Raw genomic sequence first — 18,518 nt, 5'->3', positions numbered from 1 at the left:
AAGAACCCCTCCCTTCCTTAAGTTAACTTTCATAGAGATATTGTGTCATGGCAATGGGAAAACAAATGAATACAAGTAAAAATGTAAGACACTGCAGCTGGTGTAAATAATAGTCCTACCCTTACCTGAAATAAATGAACATTTGACCTGACAATTCTATCAGCATATATACTAAGAAGAACTGAAGGCATATGCCCATATATAAGCTTGTACATGAATGTTTCATAACATCATTATTAGTACTGGGGAAAGATAAGCAAAGTAGGATACATCTATTCATGAAATTTTATTAGCCACAAAAAAGGGGGGTGAAAAAAGAAAGAAGCGTGGATGCTATGATGTGGTACAGTGGATGGACCTTAAAGGAGTATAACCAGTGAAAAAGGCCAGTCACGTGCATATGCACACACACACACACACACACACACACACAGAGAGAGAGAGAGAGAGAGAGAGGAGAGGCAACATGCTTTATATGATTCCAATTACATGAAAAGTTGAAAATAAGCAAATCCATGTAAACCAATAGGTTCAGGATAGTGACTATGGAGGGCTACAGCTAAAGAGCACAGGGCTTCCTTCTGAGACACGGAACATGTTCTACAATTGTACGTATCGCACATCCTGTAGGTAGCCAAATGCTGTTGATTCGTATGTACACTTGAAACGGGTGAGATGTGAATTGTGAAGTCATGTCTCAACGACCCTGTCTTTAAAATATCAAATGAGTGTTCTGTCATTTCCTGGGTTTATTTTTTTATTATGTGTATGAGTGCCTAGAGGTCTGTGCATGAGCGTGCAGAAGTCAGAAGGAGGTATCAGACCCTCTGGGGTTAACGTTATAGGCAGCTATGAGCGGTTCAGCGTGCGTGTTGGGAACTGATCCCAAGTTCTCTGAGAGTAGCAGGTGCTCTTAACCACTGAGCTGTCTCTCCAATCACACAGTTTTTTTTTATTGGTTATTTTATTTATTTACATTTCAAATGTTATCCCCCTTCCCAGTTTCCCCTCCACTAACCCCCTATCTCATCCCCCCTCCCCTGCTTCTATGAGGAAGCCCCCCCCAACTCCCACCTCACCACCCTAGCATTCCCATATGCTAGGGTATAGATCCTCCATGGGATCAAGGGCCTCCCCTCCCATAGATGCCAGATAAGGCCATCCTCTGCTACATATACAGCCGGAGCCATGGGTTCCTCCCTGTGTACTCTTTGGTTGGTGGTTTAGTCCCTGGGAGCTCTGGGGGGGGGGGGGGGAGTCCCAGATCTCTTCTCAACATCACAAAGTAGACATCCATGTCACTAGCAGTAGTGAATAGACAGTTAAGGTGACCTGAGGTCCTCTACATGCATAGTAGGATTTTACAATCTCATAAGCAAACTTGGACTAAAACCTCAGTTGCTCTCCAGGAATTAAGTCTCTCTCTCTCTCTCTCTCTCTCTCTCTCTCTCTCTCTCTCTCTCCCTCCCTCCCTCCCTCCCTCCCTCCCACCCTCCCTCCCTTTCTCCCTCTCTTCCCTCTTTCCGACCACTTTTCCCCAGTTTCCATGCTCTCCACTCCACTGTCTTTTTAATGTTTATTTTGCTTTCTCTCAATGAAAAGGAAAACTCAATTGTGCAAAGAATGCTTGTCCCTAAACAGATTACCAGTTATTAAGAGAGAAAAGAAAAACCCTACATAACTTTCCTTGCCCGCTTCCCCCCCTCTCACTGAGTGCTACATGGATTTAAAAGTATCCGAGCACTTTATGCACAGTGATTCAGGGAACACGTGAGCCACTGGCATCACAAGCAAATGTCTAGTTGCGTGAAAGCAATACACACCAGATCATGTTTCCAGCCCTGTGTTATTATTATGACTTCACATATTACTTGGAGGGATAAAACCTTTCTTGGGGTCCCTGTCTCAAGAAATACCTATGAAGTTAATAGTGTGAATTCTAGAATTTTCCTTTTTCTGTTATTATCTGTTATCCTGTATCTGCTCTGTCCTGGACTACATGTATTTTGGAGTGGAGTATTTTGGGCTAGTATACCTTATAAGAGAACAAATACATGTTTGCTGTTTCTAATGATCTTTTAATTACATGTTACAATATTTTAAGTGATTGAATAAATTATTTTATGAAATTGATGATATAAAAGATATCCCAGTGAGAAATCTTGTTCTCCCTCTCTTCTGGTATATGTAATTTTATAAAGTTTTAACTTTTACATAGATGTGCTTGGCAATTTAAATTGCCTCTCACTTGTATGCTAATCCAATCAGTCCGAGTCTTTGAAATGATCCCATTAGCAGGTTATTGCATTGCTGGATGGCTGGGTAATATCCTGTTAGGATTCATGTGACCACATCCAAGTCCAGGTGGTATCATTTAGTCACTGCTCTCTCGGTGACCAGAGCCTTTGATCGCATGTGATTTATCTCCATGCCTTTCAGCTTCTGCACTGATTAAACGACGGCTTTATGCAGTTTCCCATGCTCTTTTCCTACTTTCTTTTATCCCTGCTCATTTCACATAGTTTTTGATCTACTTGTTACTCTGGCCCCCAAAACTGTCTCTTCCAACTCAAGTAGCTAAGTTGTGAGGTTTTTTGGTTTCATTCTCAGTTGGATCCTTCACGGACTGCTGGGGACCAGACAGGTTTTGGAAATCATCTCAAATCATCAGCAGGAAATAGAGCCGTGAGGGCAGATTTTAGACTTGCAGCTTGTCACGTTGAGTCTTGGCTGTGCTCACCCTCCACTTCCCCACAGAAGCCTCAGCCTATTAGAGCCGCTTCTCCAGCAGTCACACTGGTGTTACTAAGGCACCAGCGTGGTACATGCGACCTAACAGGTCTATGTGTGTCTCTATCATTCAAAGCTTCGCCATGTGTATGGAAAATCATTCAGTCCCCACCTGGCTGTTGTAAATGATTACCACAAATTTAGCAGGTTAAAACAATAATGGATTTATTATTTTAGAGATCAATAGAGTAGAAGCTCCACACTGGTCTTAACTGAGCCAAATGCAAGGTGATGGCAGACCTAAGTGTCTTTCTAGAAGCCCCAGGAGAAAATCTGTTCCCCAAGCTTTTGCAGCTTCTTAAGGTTGTCCCTTCTCTCCAGACAATGCTGATAGCAGCACTAATCTACGGGTATAAGTACAAATATTTAGAAGATAGTTTGACATCTCTATTTAGTAAAACAGCAATAGCTGGTTCCTACCTATGGCCTATCACTTTTCCAACCATGGGAACTTTTTTTCATCAAGTTTAGAGTACCAGGTATGAATTTTCTCCTATGGAACTAGCTTAGAATCCAACCAAAAACTCACTGGTTACCTCCCTCACCGTCATGCCACTACCGTACTAGTAAGCATATCTTATTTGTCAGGTTAGTTGTTTTGTATACAGCATTCACTGCTGAGTAAGAGCACTGATCATTTTTCTTCCCCTCGCAGCCTGCACTTTCTAACACTGTGAAAGCTAGCTCACAGAGAAGACATTTATTCCTTCCTTCCTTCCTTCCTTCCTTCCTTTTCTTTTCATTTTCCTTTTTTTAAAGATTTATTTCTTTATTTATTTATTTATTTATTTATTATATGTAAGTACACCATAGCTCTCTTCAGAAATATCAGAAGAGGGCACTGAATCTCATTACAGATGGTTGTGAGCCATCATGTGGTTGCTGGGATTTGAACTCAAGACCTCTAGAAGAGCACCCAGTGCTCTTAACTACTGAGCCATCTCTCCAGTCCCCAGAAAGACATTTCCAAAACCCCAATATACATATTATTTATTTCTTAACTATTTATTTTATCTTTGATTATGTCTATAGGTGATAGGGGGAACCTGTGCACATATGAGGGCAGGTGCCCAGAGGAAGGTATCAGATTCCCTGGGCCTGAAGTTATAGGCAGTGAGAGCCACCTTATGTGGGTGCTGGGAGCTAGATTCCAGCCCTCTGCAAGAGCAGTCAGTACATGCTCTTATCCACTGAGCCATCTCTCCAAGTTTTTGTTTCTCCATGAGTTGATTACAGAGTATATTAGTCATCCAAGTGAACTACATTTTATAGCATTGGCTTGGTAAGCTGGCTGCCTATTCCCTGGTCATGGTAAGGACAAGGCTGTATACACTAATAACCACAGTCATTTCCTAAGACCTGGAGTTCGAGACTTAGAAATCTTTTTTGTGTGTGACTTTGTCGTCCACTTGTATATGCTTTCATGTTCATGTGTGTGTAGACACATATGACACATGCATGCGGAGGCCCAACCTGAAGCTCACCTACTCTGGTTAGTCTAGCTAGACTTCATGGCCCAGAGACTCCCCTTCTCCACCTCCTGAGTGCTGCTATTACCAGTGACCCCCACGCTTGCTCAGCTTTTATAAAGGTGCTAGGGTTCCATTCTCCCATGCAAACTCTTGCACACGGGCCCTGAGCCCTCCGAGATACACTACACGCACTCTGCAAAATGGCGGGAATGGCTACTGTGATGGCTCGTCTTATCTTGGCTTCTTAGACTCTGCCATTGATCTTGTTGTGTGTATTCCCTTCCTGGATCTGATCATTACCTTGACTCATACCCTGTTTCCCCAATTTGTGTCTGACTTTCAGAGGCTGTGTAATTGGCCCTACATTCCATTTTAATGTCCCTGCTCTGAACTTTGGGAATGTTTCCTATGGTGAGTAACATTTTTCTTTTTTCTTTGTGTGTGTGTGTGTGTGTGTGTGTGTGTGTGTGTGTATACATGTGTAACCTTGTAATTACTTTTTATTTGCCTGATGTAAATGTTGTCTCCGAGGCTTATTGCATCTGTCTGCTCCCCTAGGCCTGGCCTGGAAGCTTCTAGTCTCTATACAATATAATCTTGGCCAAGGCCTAGAATATTTTCAGCCTCTGGGACTTACTGATGAATAAGCTTGCCCTTTCTAGCTCTTTCTGAACTCTGGTTTCAGAGTTGTTCAGCTCAGCTGTTCTGGCTCCAACCCCTCTCGAAACTGACTGATTCAGTCTGGCTTCTCTCTCGGCCTCTCACTGGATTGGCCTCAAACTGACTCTGGCGATCTGTTCTAATCTTCTGGCTCCTTCTCATTCTCTGGCTCATTCTGCCTTCACTTGTGTCTAGCTTGTTCTCTCTTCAACCTGTCTTTATAAAACTGTCTGGTAAAACTGCCTCTTCCTTCCAATCTCTCTGTCTCTCTCTCTCTCTGTCTCTTTCTCTGTCTCTGTCTCTCTCTCTCTCTCTCTCTCTCTCTCTCTCTCCTGCTCTCTTAAGTAGCTTCCTTATTTTGTCAAATCTTTCTCTAATTTGTCACTTTGTCTGCCACTCAATGAGACATCACTTTCAAACATGGGTGCTTCTTTCTACAAATTTAACTTTACCTTCATTGTTTGGGATTAAAGGTGTGTACTGAGGGTGTGTCCTATTCCAGCCAGAGGGATTGAAGGTATGTGCTAAGGGCTGAGCCACACCATAACTAAAAACAGATTTTTTTTCCAGTAAGTAGCACAATCTTGGGGTTCATGGTATTATCAAATATACTGCAACAGAATCTAGAGGACCATCTTAAATATCAACCCTAGAAATACCATCTTCCTCCTTCAGACTATATCTTCCATTGTCTGGGAGCTCACCAATTAGACTAGGATGCTGGCCAGTGAGCCCCACTGTGATGTTTTGAATAGGAATGGCCCCCATAGACTCATGTGTTTGAATGCTTGGTCCATAGGGAGTGGCACTATTAGGAGGTGAAGTCTTGTTATAGTAGGAGGAAGTAGGAGGCTTTGTTGAAGTTTGTCTCCAGAGGGTAGACTTTGAGGTCTCAGAAGCTCAAGCCAAGCCTAGTGGATCATATCCTCTTCCTATTGCCTGTGGATCCAGTTATAGAATTCTTCACTTCTCCATGTCTGCCTGCATGCCATGTCTGCCTGCATGCCATGTCTGCCTGCATGCCATGTCTGCCTGCATGCCACCATGCGTCCCACCATGACAATGAGGGACTAAACCTCTGAACTGTAAACCAGTCGCAATTTAATGTTTTCCTTTATAAGAGTTGCTGTGCTCATAGTGTCTCCACAGCAATAAACCCCTCTTGACCTTCTCTCCCCAGCCCTTGGGATTACAGGTACATGCCACCACACCCATCTTTTCATGAAGTGCCAGGGATCAATCTCAGATCCTCATGCTTGCCAAGTGTTGGTTTTATAGTAAGTTGACACAAGTTGAGGTCATCTTGGAAGAGGGAACCTCAATTGAGAAACTGCTTCCATCAGATTGGCCAGTAGGTGAGCCTCTGGGGCATTTTCCATGGTTTATTATTGGCACTGGAGAGCCCAGTGGTGTCATCCCCTGGGCAGACGACCCTGGGTGTATAAAAGTGCAGGCTGAGTGAACTGTGGAGAGCAAACAGTAAGAAGCATCCTACCATGCTCTCCAGGTTCCCCCTTGAGTTCCTGCCCTGACTTCCTTCCATGATGGGCTATTACCCAGACATATAAGCCAAATAAGCCCTGCCCTCCCCACATTGCTTTTGGTCATGACGTTTGCCACAGCAATCTAATGCAACTAAGCCATTCCCCCATTGTCAGTTTAGAAATTAGATACAGTACTTCTTGGTCTCTACCCCAGAAGAAGGAAGGTTTACAAAGCAGCTCGCTTACCATGTCTAAGAGCTAGACAAAAGGATCCCTTCCTCTGTAGCAAGATCATTTTGGTGCTGTTTCTAAATGATAGGTAAATTAGTAACTCGGTCCTGGGTACATTGTTCTTTTTCCAGTAGTGACACTAGCAACCTCATACATCATTTCACTGTCTAGACATTCTGTACTCTTTGTACTTAGGATTTGAAGTACGTGGTCATAATGGTAACATGTCAGTGATTTTTGTTTTGCTTTCTGACAGTGCTCGGTATCAAAACCAGGGCTTTGTGCATAGCAGGCAAATACTCTATCAGTGCACAAAACTTCCAGACCTGCACTGTATCTAAATGCAAATTCTGATTCGCCCAGTTGACTGCACAGCAGCCTCCTTAGACAGATGCTTTGTGGTTGAATGGAAGCCATATAGTTCGACTCCTGGGTTCCCTTGCTCCAGATTGAAGGATGCTCTGTCTGCATTGTTGTCTCGCCTGGTATCTGTCCCATGGCATGTCTCCCTGTCTATATTTATCCACTGATAAAAAAATATCAACCGAAGTAGCAGCAGCAGCAGCAATAATACCTCCCCCCCCCCTTGTTTGTTTCTGGTGGCTCTTTACTGCTGGGTCCATGGTGTGCAGTCTTGTGCTTGAACCCAGCAATCCTTCCCAGAGGTGCAGTACCTGTAGTTAATCACAGTGGAGCCTTGAGACTGCCAAATGATTTGCCAAAGACACACAGTATCGACAGAATTTCTATTTGTTTTGAGAGCTGCTTTCAACTAGGATCTTGCCCCAGTGAGGCAAAATTTGGTCCTTGGCTGATTACAAAAAGAAACTCATAGCATTTATGATCTTTCCATGTCCTAGCCTATGTAACCAAATCCTATTCCTCAGTATAGAATTTCACTTGAGAAAGAGAATGTAAAGTGTATTTAGTAGGTTAATCTGCTTTGATTTGAAATTAATCACCTTCCATCTAGAAGGTGATAAGAGGAAAAGCCCAGATTGAGAAATGCGTGTTTAACTCCATATCCTTATTCTTCACAGTCCGTTTCACTGTTTCCTGTTTGTCTTGCTTCAGGTTGAATGAACCCACCTACTGTGGGGGAAAAAAAAAAGATCTTTAGGCAAAAACCTATTTGTAATGTGTTTGTCGGTTGCTTTGCATCTGGTGAGAGGTGCAATTTTAATTATTTATAAAACATTCTGTGATGACCACCACAGGCATCATACTACATAAAGTACATGATCTAGGCATATAGACTTCCCCAGATTGTGTGTCTCCTATATTGTGAATGCTTTCTGTGAACAGCTACAAAAGTGGCACCTTATCTACTTGTGATTTCCCTCTGCTTTGTGAAGATTCTTGGCAACTAGAACCCATGAACTCCCATAAATCTCTCCAATTATTGGTTATGCACATTACTGAATCAGTGTAGTATCTTCACCACAGGCCATGTTGTTTAGTAGTGAACTCATGTTCCCCATACATCAACTTTTTGAAGATTCTGCTGCTGCTGCTGCTGCTGCTGCTGCTGCTGCTGCTGCTGCTGCTGCTGCTTCTGCTTCTGCTTCTGCTTCTGAGTGGTCCTGTGATCTATAGCTTCCTGGTTCTTCGAGAGGTTGTATGGGTAAAGATTCTGCACAGTAGTAGAGCACTTGCTTAGAATGCTCAAGACCCTGGATCCCAGTTCTAGTGACAAACAGACATTGTTATTCACATTTATTTATTTTTATTTTGTTTGTTTAGGTATTTTGTCTGCATGTATGTAAGCATATCATATGCATACAGTATGCAGTAAAGGCCAGAAGAGGGTGTCAGATCCCCTGGACCTGGAGTTACAGAGGGTTGTGAGCTGCCCATGGGTGCTGGAAATTAAACCTGGGTCCTCTGCAAAAGTAGTCAGTGATCTTAACCACTGAGCCATCTTAGCCCCAAGAAAGTGCTGTGTTTTTGTTGTTGTTGTTTGTTTGTTTTGTCTTTTAGAATGAACTTCTTAATGGGCTTTTTAGGGTCAGATAAAAATATAAATGTTGAAGGAGAATTAAATCTTTTGAGAATGTTCTCCTTCATAGCAACGTTTGAGTATAGGAAGAAATAGAAGTTACCTCTGTGAATCCCTAAACATTCTGTCCAGTTGTTTTTATTAATTATCCCAAGACTTACCTACAGATGCTAACCGGGAAGACTAAGGATGTTGAGCACTGTAAAATCCTTTCATTCAGGTGGGACTGTAGACAGAACAGACTGGAGATGGAGTGGGAGTGGGGAGCAGAAGGCTAGGTATAATAACATTTCATACCGTAACTATTCAGTCTTTAACAAGCTAACAGCCCCTCCAGAGGCTCTGTGAAGGATACGGGGCAACACAGACACTAGTATAAGGAACTGTTTTGAGTACGTTTTAATGAGTTCTATTCTGTGAAAAAACTTCAGACTAAGGGAATTGGTCTGGGCAGTTGTTTGGAGGACCATGTGACTATGGAATCCACTTTTCTTAATACCCTGTACTAGTAGACCATCTAACTAAATAATGGACAGGTAAGTGAGTATACTTTTCAGAGTCATTATTGGGCAAGATCTGAAAAGTCCCATGTAGCAATTACATGATTGTGAAGATGATATGACACTCTACCAGTTTCTCTTGGATTTCTAAAAAAGGGTAATGGTTTGAGGTAGAAAACTCAGCTGTGTCAGGAAGAAGCAAGCCAATTGTCATGTGGTTATTCTTGATCTCACAACTTGTCAGACACCCAGGAAATCCAGTCAAAAGTCTGTCTATTGCTTTCCCAACAAAGAAGACCTACATCTCTTACACAAGGAATGTGAATCTCACCAAACAGAAGCCAGTGGGGCTGGATGTAACCTGACACAGGACTCTGGGGGTGGTAAACTAGTCTTCCTCGCTAGCTGGCCCTAACTCAGATCATCAAGTCTTTCCTCGGAGGAGCTGTTATCACATCCTATGTCAATATCCTTGAGAGCATGGTTCTCAGAAAGGAACAGTACAAATTTTGTCACCTCTTGGCATGGTCTAGATCAAACAGCACACAAAAGCCTGTAGGCTTCTCCTTTCGTGCACTGGCAAACAGGACCGAAAAGGATCCTACATTTTAAAAATCTGAATTTGACACAGAGATTAAAGGCAAAATACACTTCTACAAGACAACTCACAATAACTAACGGTCAAGGCTGCCTCTTTACATGGGCCTGGGTGACAACCGAGGGCCTTGTTTTATATTGCTCTTGAACCTGCATGACTAAATGTGTGATAAATACTTTAGCTAATTCATGAATGGATGAAGTGTATGTACTGATATATGGCTGGGGATTTAAGGAGCTAACAGGGAATGGATATAATTAGAAGGAATGCCATACGTCTGTGAAGGTAAAGATGTCACAATGAAACACATTAAAAAGAGTTTTAAAGAGAGCCTGTTGGATGTCACTGAGAAACTGAAGTGCCCAGAGGGCAATGGAACCTGAGACTGATCTCCCAGAACTCACGTGAACTATCTGGATGCAGTGGGGCATAGTACAATACCAAATTGGAGAGGAAGAGACAGGGATCTGGACAGCCAGTCTCCCCAAACCAAGAAACACCAGGCTCCTTAAGAGGCCCTGAATCAAAACACTAAAGTGTATAAAGGAAGATACCTTATATTGATCTCTGACCTGTACACATATACCCCTCACAAACAGTAAATAAATACATACATATACATACACACACTCACACACACACACACATATATATATATGTATATATATACATAAAGACAAGTAATGAGGCATAGTCATGAATTACATAACAATCCTAAGTCATTGCTAGAGATTTGTTGATCAAGGGAGGCTACTGGGGGTGAGAAGTCTTTCTCACCTCAAATTTTATTTTCCAGGATTTCCCCATACTTTGATGTGTTCCCTCAATAATACATCTTTGGTCCCCATGACCTTCAAACTTCGTGTCCGAGGTGATGGTGAAGGCATGAATAGCATCCCAAGTTACCCTCAGGAGTCAGACACCAAACGGCGGTCCTGGATTAACACAGAAATATCCACATCAAAGCCAAAAGAATTCACCATCACTCCCAACAGTGGCACAATCCGTGCCCAGGGCTTTGCTGCCATCAAGGTAAAGTATACAGCTGTCATCATACAGTGGAACACCCACCACCTTTTAGATAACCACTGATACATCACCTAGGGTTTTCTGTCAGAGGACAGTAATAATAATGCCACGGGGAAGCCACATGCAAAACTGGGTAATGTAGGAACGAAACCTCTGAGACCAGATGCAAACAGGTTGGGCAAAGAAATTCACTCTGCTCAGGTTACTGGAATCGAGAAAGTTGGAGACTATGCTCAGTCCCCAATAAGCCAAGAAGAGAAAGAGGAACAAAGATAGACAATGGCTCCCACTCCCCAGTCCCCTCTGGGTACTGACATGAGATTTGGTTTAAGTGGAGCAGTGCTGGTCCAGATATGGCCCCATTCATCACATCAGCTCTAGCCTCTTCTCAGAGGTAGTCTGACCAATAGACTATTGTTGGATGGGAATAAGAGCTCTTTCCAGGCAAAAAGAGCCTTCTCCTTCTCCTTCTCCAGCTTGAGATTCCAGGAGCTGATGGGGAAAGGGACTATTGTTTCAATTGTCTAATGGTCAAAAGGAGGGCACAAGTCTCTTTAGAATAACCTTGTTCCTACCAGACCAATTACCCCCCAGTTAAATGTATATCCACCGGGTCTAACACAAATGCAGAACCAGTATCTTCCTAGAAGCTGTGCCTTCTAGTTATTTCTAGTGCCATTTCTGTTCCATACAGATAATGCACCCATTGACTCTAATAGAAGAGTGGAAGAACTCGGAGTCTGGCTTCAGATTCAGGTCCTCCACAACCATAAACTTCCGGGCTCATGCCAAGCTGACAGGCCATTCAGGCTTGCAGTGTAAATCTGGGCCCTGGCAAAGGTGGTGCCATGTGCCCCTCCACTGCAGCTTCATATTTAAGTCCAGATGAAGAGAGATGCGAAGGGTACCCAGCACCCGGACTTGGTCTGAAATCAGACCAGTGCGGTGCCCTCAGTGGTGCCTCGTGGTGCCAGCAGTAGGGTTATTTTGTAATTAACTGAGAAGGGTTTCAGCCTTCTCCCTTCACCTTTGCTTCACCAGGATCTTGCAAAAGGGAAATCTGCTAAACCGGAGTGGTTTCTGGGAAGGAAAGACCTCACAGTTAAAATGGCTAATTCTGTAGCTATTATCACCGAATATGTATTTAATCCAGCCACTGTTTCATTCCCAGATTTGCTTGAGATGCTTTTCAATACCTCACCTCAAATCTATTCATTTTAACACCTTTTTTTTTTCTGGGAATGTTCAGCCAACCCTTCCATGGTTTTCTCCAAGGGTCCAGAGAAACTCGCTCTGTCATTACAGCCTCTCCAGCTTTTCCTGGAAGGAGCTCGGCTCTGGTGGATTTACTTTTCACTTGTGCCTCAGCCTCCACAAGATCTACCTGTCCTTTTTCCCCTGGACATCACAGGAGGTCTGAAGACAGCGTCTCCCCCAGCCTCCCACAGGGCTCCCTTAGCTTTCTTCCTCCCGATCTCAGTCCCAATGCATGCACCTCCGCTTTTCTCTGAGCCAGACAATTTTTCTTTTCAAATCAATGCCTTCCTTTTTATTTATTTATTTTTTTGTTTATTTCTTGGCAAAAGCCCCTCTGAGCTCCTGCTTTCCCTCCTGAGCTGCACTTTCAGCCAGGTCTGTGAGGACTCGAATTTGCATGCAGCAATTCCCTCTGCAACCAAAAAGATTTTAATTAGTACCCGATACATAATTTATAGACAGAAAACCCTCAGCCCATGCCAGGAGCTGTTTTCCAAACTAACAAGTATCGTTTCCAGTCGAAATCATTTTGAAGCAATTAAAAGTTGTAACAAGCCTTTCAGAGGGCCTAAAGACAAAGTTTCACAGCAGTAAATACAAACACAGGGGAGAACGTCTGGGTAGAGATTGTCCTCAGGTGGACCTGGCTTTGGACCTTTCTATTTTCCTGCTAAAACAGAAAGGGGAGGCAAACTTTCAGTTTGAAAAACAGACTGCCCCTGAGACTTTCTAAAGTATACGTAGTTATTTTCCTTTCCCTTTGATGTAAGAGAAAATTCACTATACTGTCTCTTCAGTTATATTGAAGTTCGGTCATTTAGATAGCCCCCCAGTAGCATAAGGAACAATTTAAACAGCAATAATTAAAGTCTGTCTGATATGTTTGAAGTCTCTTACCATCTGTGGTCATCTTCCCCTTCATGTGGACATGATAAATTTCACCTCAGAAATGAGCCAGCCTGTTATGCTAACACGGAGATTCTAACCCAGCATGTGAAAACATCCACCATGCCCTGACCCCGTAATGTAACTTGTTCAGTGTGAAACACCATCCATCTAATGAAACATGGCACTTAGAGCCCACACTGATGCTCCAGGCTCCCCCATGGCAGAGGGCTAGCCTTTCAGAACAGCAATGTGTCACCTTTTCCTTCCCAGGTGACCTTGTGCTCCAATACCGTGCAGAAATACGAGCTGGCGCTGGTGGTAGATGTGGAAGGCATCGGAGAAGAAGTGCTGGCACTCTTGATTACAGCCAGGTAGTATAGACCTGTTCCTCTCTTCCCCCTTCCTCCTGGGCCCAGGGTCAGGCTGCCTCCCACAAGGCAATTGGCCTGCTAAACACTGAGTACTGGATTCCTCCTTCCTGGGGATGGGAAATGGAATCAGGGGTGCAAAGGGCCAAGTTTTGAGACAGAAAATGATTGTAAAGGACCTCTGGCGGAGATACCAAGGACCAAAAGGCTTTATACGTGTGTCCTATTGCTCTCTGCTGAGTCTTCCAAAGTATAAGAACTGCAAGGGTCCATCAGGTAGGTGAGGAGTTGCTAAGTTTTATTTTGAGGTTTTTAATGTGGTATACATTAAGGTCATGTAGGAGAAGGCGCTATTCTTGGTCTCTAATAATATAAACACCTCTTTCCCTCTGTGCATATGCACATATACAAGCGTGTGTCTGTATGTTGTATATGTTTGTGTGTGCACATGAGTATAGGGATATGCTCACTCCAGTGTGCATGGGTAGAGGCCAGAGATTGCTCTTGCATGTCTTCCCCCATCAATCTCCACATTACTCTTGAGACAGGGCCTCTCACTGAGCCCAGAGCTTGCTGTTTTACCCAGACTAGCTGCCAATGGAGCATCCGGGATCCACTGGTCTCTGCCCTACCACCTGAAGCTCCTATCTGAGTAAAGGAGATCCCAACTCAGCTCCTCACGCTTGCACAGCAAGCACTTCATCTACAGCTACATCTCCCAGGCACCCAGCTTCTCCCTCTTTTTCAGTAAGTCAGTAAGGATCCCTGAAGTTAAGTTTAAATAGGGGCTGCACCCTTTCCACAGCAGACAGGCTTCAGAACTTCGTGGAAGCAAATGGCTGTGGACAGAAAGGACGTAGCAGAACTGGTGCATCAGTATCTGGGAGTTAGGTCTTATGCATCTTAGGAAGACACACCTTAGAGAGGATGCAGACACACTGATTGTGTGGGGGGGGGGGCGGGGGGGGGGCGGAGATAATGACCTTGTGTTGGAAGCTTGAATGGAGACAAATATCAACCTGGAAGGAACCAGAACTCTTGCTGCCTCAGTCTGCTTAGATGTAACTTTGTTTGCCTCACTGAAACTAGGAAAGGCTCTTTGGTTCAGTCTGTACCTCTCTGGGGTGTGCTTTTCGCTTTGGCTTTGATCTTGCACTTGATTTCTGTGCTGGCTCTTTGTGGTTCTCTTCAGCCTCCTCTCCCTGCAGCTATTCCGAATTGTAAAAAGTAACAATGCCTAAAGGAACCATGAGTTTCCCCCGCTGAGGTTTGCTGTGACCCCTGTAAAACATCACACAAATATATAGACCTCAGCCACACGGGCTAGGGAAGCAAAGGAAAAGCTTTGAGAAAGTCATTGGGTCAACTGGTGACTTCCACGCCAGCTGAATATAAACATGCATCCCTGCTCAGAAGCAGGCATCGGGTTAAAGAGAGATCCTTTTGTTATCATTTCCTATGTCATCTGTGGGAACTGCTTGCTGACTCCCACCAGAAGATCTTCTCTTAGAACTCGTCCCTGACAGGACCCACTGAGAAAGCCAGCAGTGACTTGCCGCACCCTTGCCTCAGGCTCATCACCTCTGGCTGTGCTCTTAGACGCTCCTGGATTGTCGCACACTACCCTAAGAGTAACAACCCCACCAAACAAAGCCATCCAATCTCCAGAATGCCTTTGACTTTTCTCCCTAGAGGGTGAGATGTGAGACAGAAAGCAGGTGACTCAAAGGGACACAAGCTGGACTTTGTGAGGTCAGCATTAAACTGGACTCCACGGAACTTTAAAAAAAAAAACAGTCCTTTTCATCTTTGTGCTTCATGTCAGAACAGTGAGTGGCCTAGGACACTGAGAGCTATAGACATGAAATAGAACCCAAGTCACTGACAGACCTACAAGCAAGGAGCGCCGACACAGCTCCAATCCTGCGGCTGAGCTGCAGGAGACAGCTATTCTGCACAGGAATTAGAATTATTATTGTTGTTTAAAGGATTCAAGCTTTGTCCTTGGAGGCTTTCTAATCCATCCAAGCAAGAACAGCTAGCTAAGCCTCTGGGTAGTTGGCATTGGCCCTATTTGACACAGATGCAGACCCTCTACCCTAAGGAACCTGGGCTGGGGGGGGGCTTCAAAAGGAGGGGCACAGTGAAAAATTAATGGGTAGGGTTTAAGGAGGTCTAACTCTAGTTCTTTCTGATTAATTCATGATAAGTGGGGGGCTAAGAGAGAGAGATAACTGGGCAGAAGGGTAGAAATAGTAACTTGTTCCCCCACGGTGCCTCCTATTGTTGTTAGAGAGAAACCTCTATGTAATAGCGACATGCATTTAGCTTAGCACTCTGCCCTTTGGGACGTAACAAGCTCTCCATTTCGAACTGTTTAATGGACTCCTTCGAGCAGGTGTGTGGTCCCCAAGCTCCAGTTGGTGACTACAGAGGTGGACTTTGGGCGCTGTTTCCTGAACTACCCATATGAGAAGACCATCCAGCTTGTGAATCACGATGACCTTCCTGGGTGCTATAAGGTCCTGCCTCAGGTGAGTGACTTTACCCTTCTTCAGTGTTGACCTTTCTTCCAGTAGACTCCCTTAGTGTAAAAGCAGCATCCTTCTGAGACACTGTGGTGCTCCTGGGCCCATGACCTCCTGTGCTTCTGATTTCTAACCCTCAGATGAGTTGGGTGCAAACTTAGGGAGTCACAGCTGGATTGCTGTCTGTGTGACTGAGCGGCTGCAGGTGTAAACAGTTGTTAATTTCCCAAGGAAATTGTCCTTGATAAAGAAGAGAAAGTGTCAATTAAACCAACGTGCAGAAGTGCACCTGCAAATAATTGCCTGTGAATTAGCCATGCTTGGGAAATGAGCTGGGAGATCTCATTTGTACTCATAGCCAGGGTTGAACAGCATCACCAAGATACGGGGATGAATTGTTTATAAATGGACCCTTTGGACCGGAAACCCAGAGGTTACACAGAAAGACTGTGTCTTAATTCCCATGAAATACACCCTTCCACACATCACTGTACCTGACTATGTGGGGGAACCAAACAGGCCACATGTGCATAAAATTCAGAAATGTTTATATAAAGCAATGGAGGGTCACTAATGACACACGAGTTTACCAAGAATGCATTTGGGCTTAAACTTTAGGTCTGCGAGTATATAGACTACAATATAAATTCATGGGGATGGGGGTAGGGAGTAATTTGGAGATTTAATTACTTTTTACTATGATAAGACACCATGACCAAGAACAGCTTATAGAAGAAATAGGACAAGGGCCCAGCAGGACAAGGAGGCATGACAGCAGTTAAATGTTGCAAAAAGTTCGTTGAGCACATTTCAGCACACAGATAGAACGGGCAAAGTGGAGTAGAGAGGGGCTACACACCCTCAGGTGTGTATTTCCTCAAGCAAGGTTCCACATCCAACTAGGGACCAAGCACAACCACAGCACAACCAACTAGGGACCGAGTGTTCACACGCCTGAGCTGAAGGGAACATCATTCAAACCACTACAAAGGCTTATAGTGATTCCAGGTCAAGTGTTTTGTAGGGACACAGAATAAAGATTTGGGCTGCATCTGAGAAATACACAGCCAGAGGAAGATGGTAACCACTGGTCCAAACATGGCCAGCCTCTTTGTCTTCAGCTCTTGCCGTCTTTCATAATGAAAACTTGGAAGGGGGAGGGGCAGTATGTTCGGAGTAGCCAAAATGTGGGCCCTGTCATCTGCAAAGCTAGGTCTGGGGAAAAGCCAACTCAAGTGCCTAAGCTGCACGAAGAAGACTAAGTCAGGACCACACAGCTACCTCCCCCTGGCCAAAGGGGTATTCTGTAGGCAAGGAAGTTGAAATTATTACATGGGCTTCTCTTGACATAAGCAGAAATCAAGAACCAAACTTCAGAGCACATCCAACATAGACTCAGCAGCAGAATCATGGGCCCTGTGCTGTGCATGGTCATCTCAAGAACTCAGAGCAGAGCCTGCATCCAGGGACAGGGGAAATATGTTCAACACAGGGTAGCTGGGAACCTGCCTTAGGTAGAGTACTGAAGAGGAAGCTTGCTTAGTCCTCAAGATACTTAGTACTTTTTTTGCCACTTTTTCTAAGATATTAAAATTTTTAAAAACTGTCATGAGCAAAATATCAATATTTGGATAAAAGGTCACATTACAGACTTTCCCCCCTTTTGTCTAAGGCTCCAGGGGCTCAGACAAGGAGTGATATACCACAATAGAACATTGTAAAGTTATGTTGGGCCAGGGCGGATGCAGAAAGGCTGGGGATGTTCCAGAAGGGTATGATGTGCCTTGTGCTGGGACCTAAGGCCCTCTCAGGAAGGTTTTCAGAATCACCCAGACCTACAGTGTCTGTTTCGGACCAGAAAGTGGACTTGGAAAAAGGAGTAGCCAGGCTACAAAATATATCCATCAGGCATGCAGGTGGTCAGTCACATGCAGTAGACAAGGACGTCACCGAGGGCTCTCAGAGCAAGCCGTCCACTGAAGCTTTCCATGGAGGGGAGGAGGTAACTGGAGCAAATTCAAGGGAAAAGTACCTGTGGCAGGTCAAGGAGAAGAGCAGGCTAAGAAGGGGATCTCAAGAGTAAAGGGCTGCAGGTGGGACAAGGACCGTGTGCTCAGAAAGAGCTGGTGGCATGACCTACGTTAATGGAGGGCAGAGGTCTAAGGCAGTGGGAGATGAAGCGTGAAGGCCCAAAGAACCCATCTATAGACCTTGGGCAATTGTCCTGAAGGCCTGCTGTGCTCACTCCCTGCCCTGCATCCCCACTGTCTAGGAGCCTGGGAATTTTTCCCCCCCACACAACCACTTAATGTCCTATTGGCTGAGTCAAGGTCTTCATCCCATAGGCTTCTCTAAGTGACGGGATAGTCCTCATCAGTTTCCATGGGCTCAGAGCACCACTTGCTTCGAAATAAACCCATATGACATTTGTTCTCCTCTAAGCGTGGCTTGCCTGCCCTGGTTTATCTCTCTGCAGCTGTGTGAGAATGCACCCACCGTGCTGCTTTCCAGCCCCTCCCCCTGTGGGGTCATCTCTCCGCACAGCACTGTGAACATACCACTAGCCTTGGAGACCCAGGTCACCGGTGCACACCAATCCACAGTTTACATCTCCATCTTCGGGAGCCAGGAGGCCCCTCTGGTGAGTCAGTTTTCTTTCAAAATCGCTGTTGAGGCCACATGCTCCCCACCACAGGGGTCTTTAGCTTCTTCCT

The 18,518-nt window shown here is 44.5% G+C and overlaps 1 protein-coding gene across 1 annotated transcript in view; it reads left to right on the top strand.

Moving 5' to 3' along the window:
• Positions 1–18,518, top strand: part of Hydin (HYDIN axonemal central pair apparatus protein) — a 325,093-nt gene that overhangs the window by 98,409 nt on the left and 208,166 nt on the right. The window contains exons 12-16 of the mRNA XM_052166496.1: positions 4,606–4,673; positions 10,531–10,766; positions 13,179–13,279; positions 15,675–15,810; positions 18,281–18,445. Coding sequence (XP_052022456.1) covers positions 4,606–4,673; positions 10,531–10,766; positions 13,179–13,279; positions 15,675–15,810; positions 18,281–18,445 — 706 coding nt within the window. The remainder of the gene's footprint in view (positions 1–4,605; positions 4,674–10,530; positions 10,767–13,178; positions 13,280–15,674; positions 15,811–18,280; positions 18,446–18,518) is intronic.

Source organism: Apodemus sylvaticus, chromosome 21 (assembly GCF_947179515.1).
Source record: "Apodemus sylvaticus chromosome 21, mApoSyl1.1, whole genome shotgun sequence".
In the NCBI taxonomy this organism is placed as follows: Eukaryota; Metazoa; Chordata; class Mammalia; order Rodentia; family Muridae; genus Apodemus; species Apodemus sylvaticus.
This window is presented reverse-complemented; position numbering and strand designations above follow the sequence as displayed.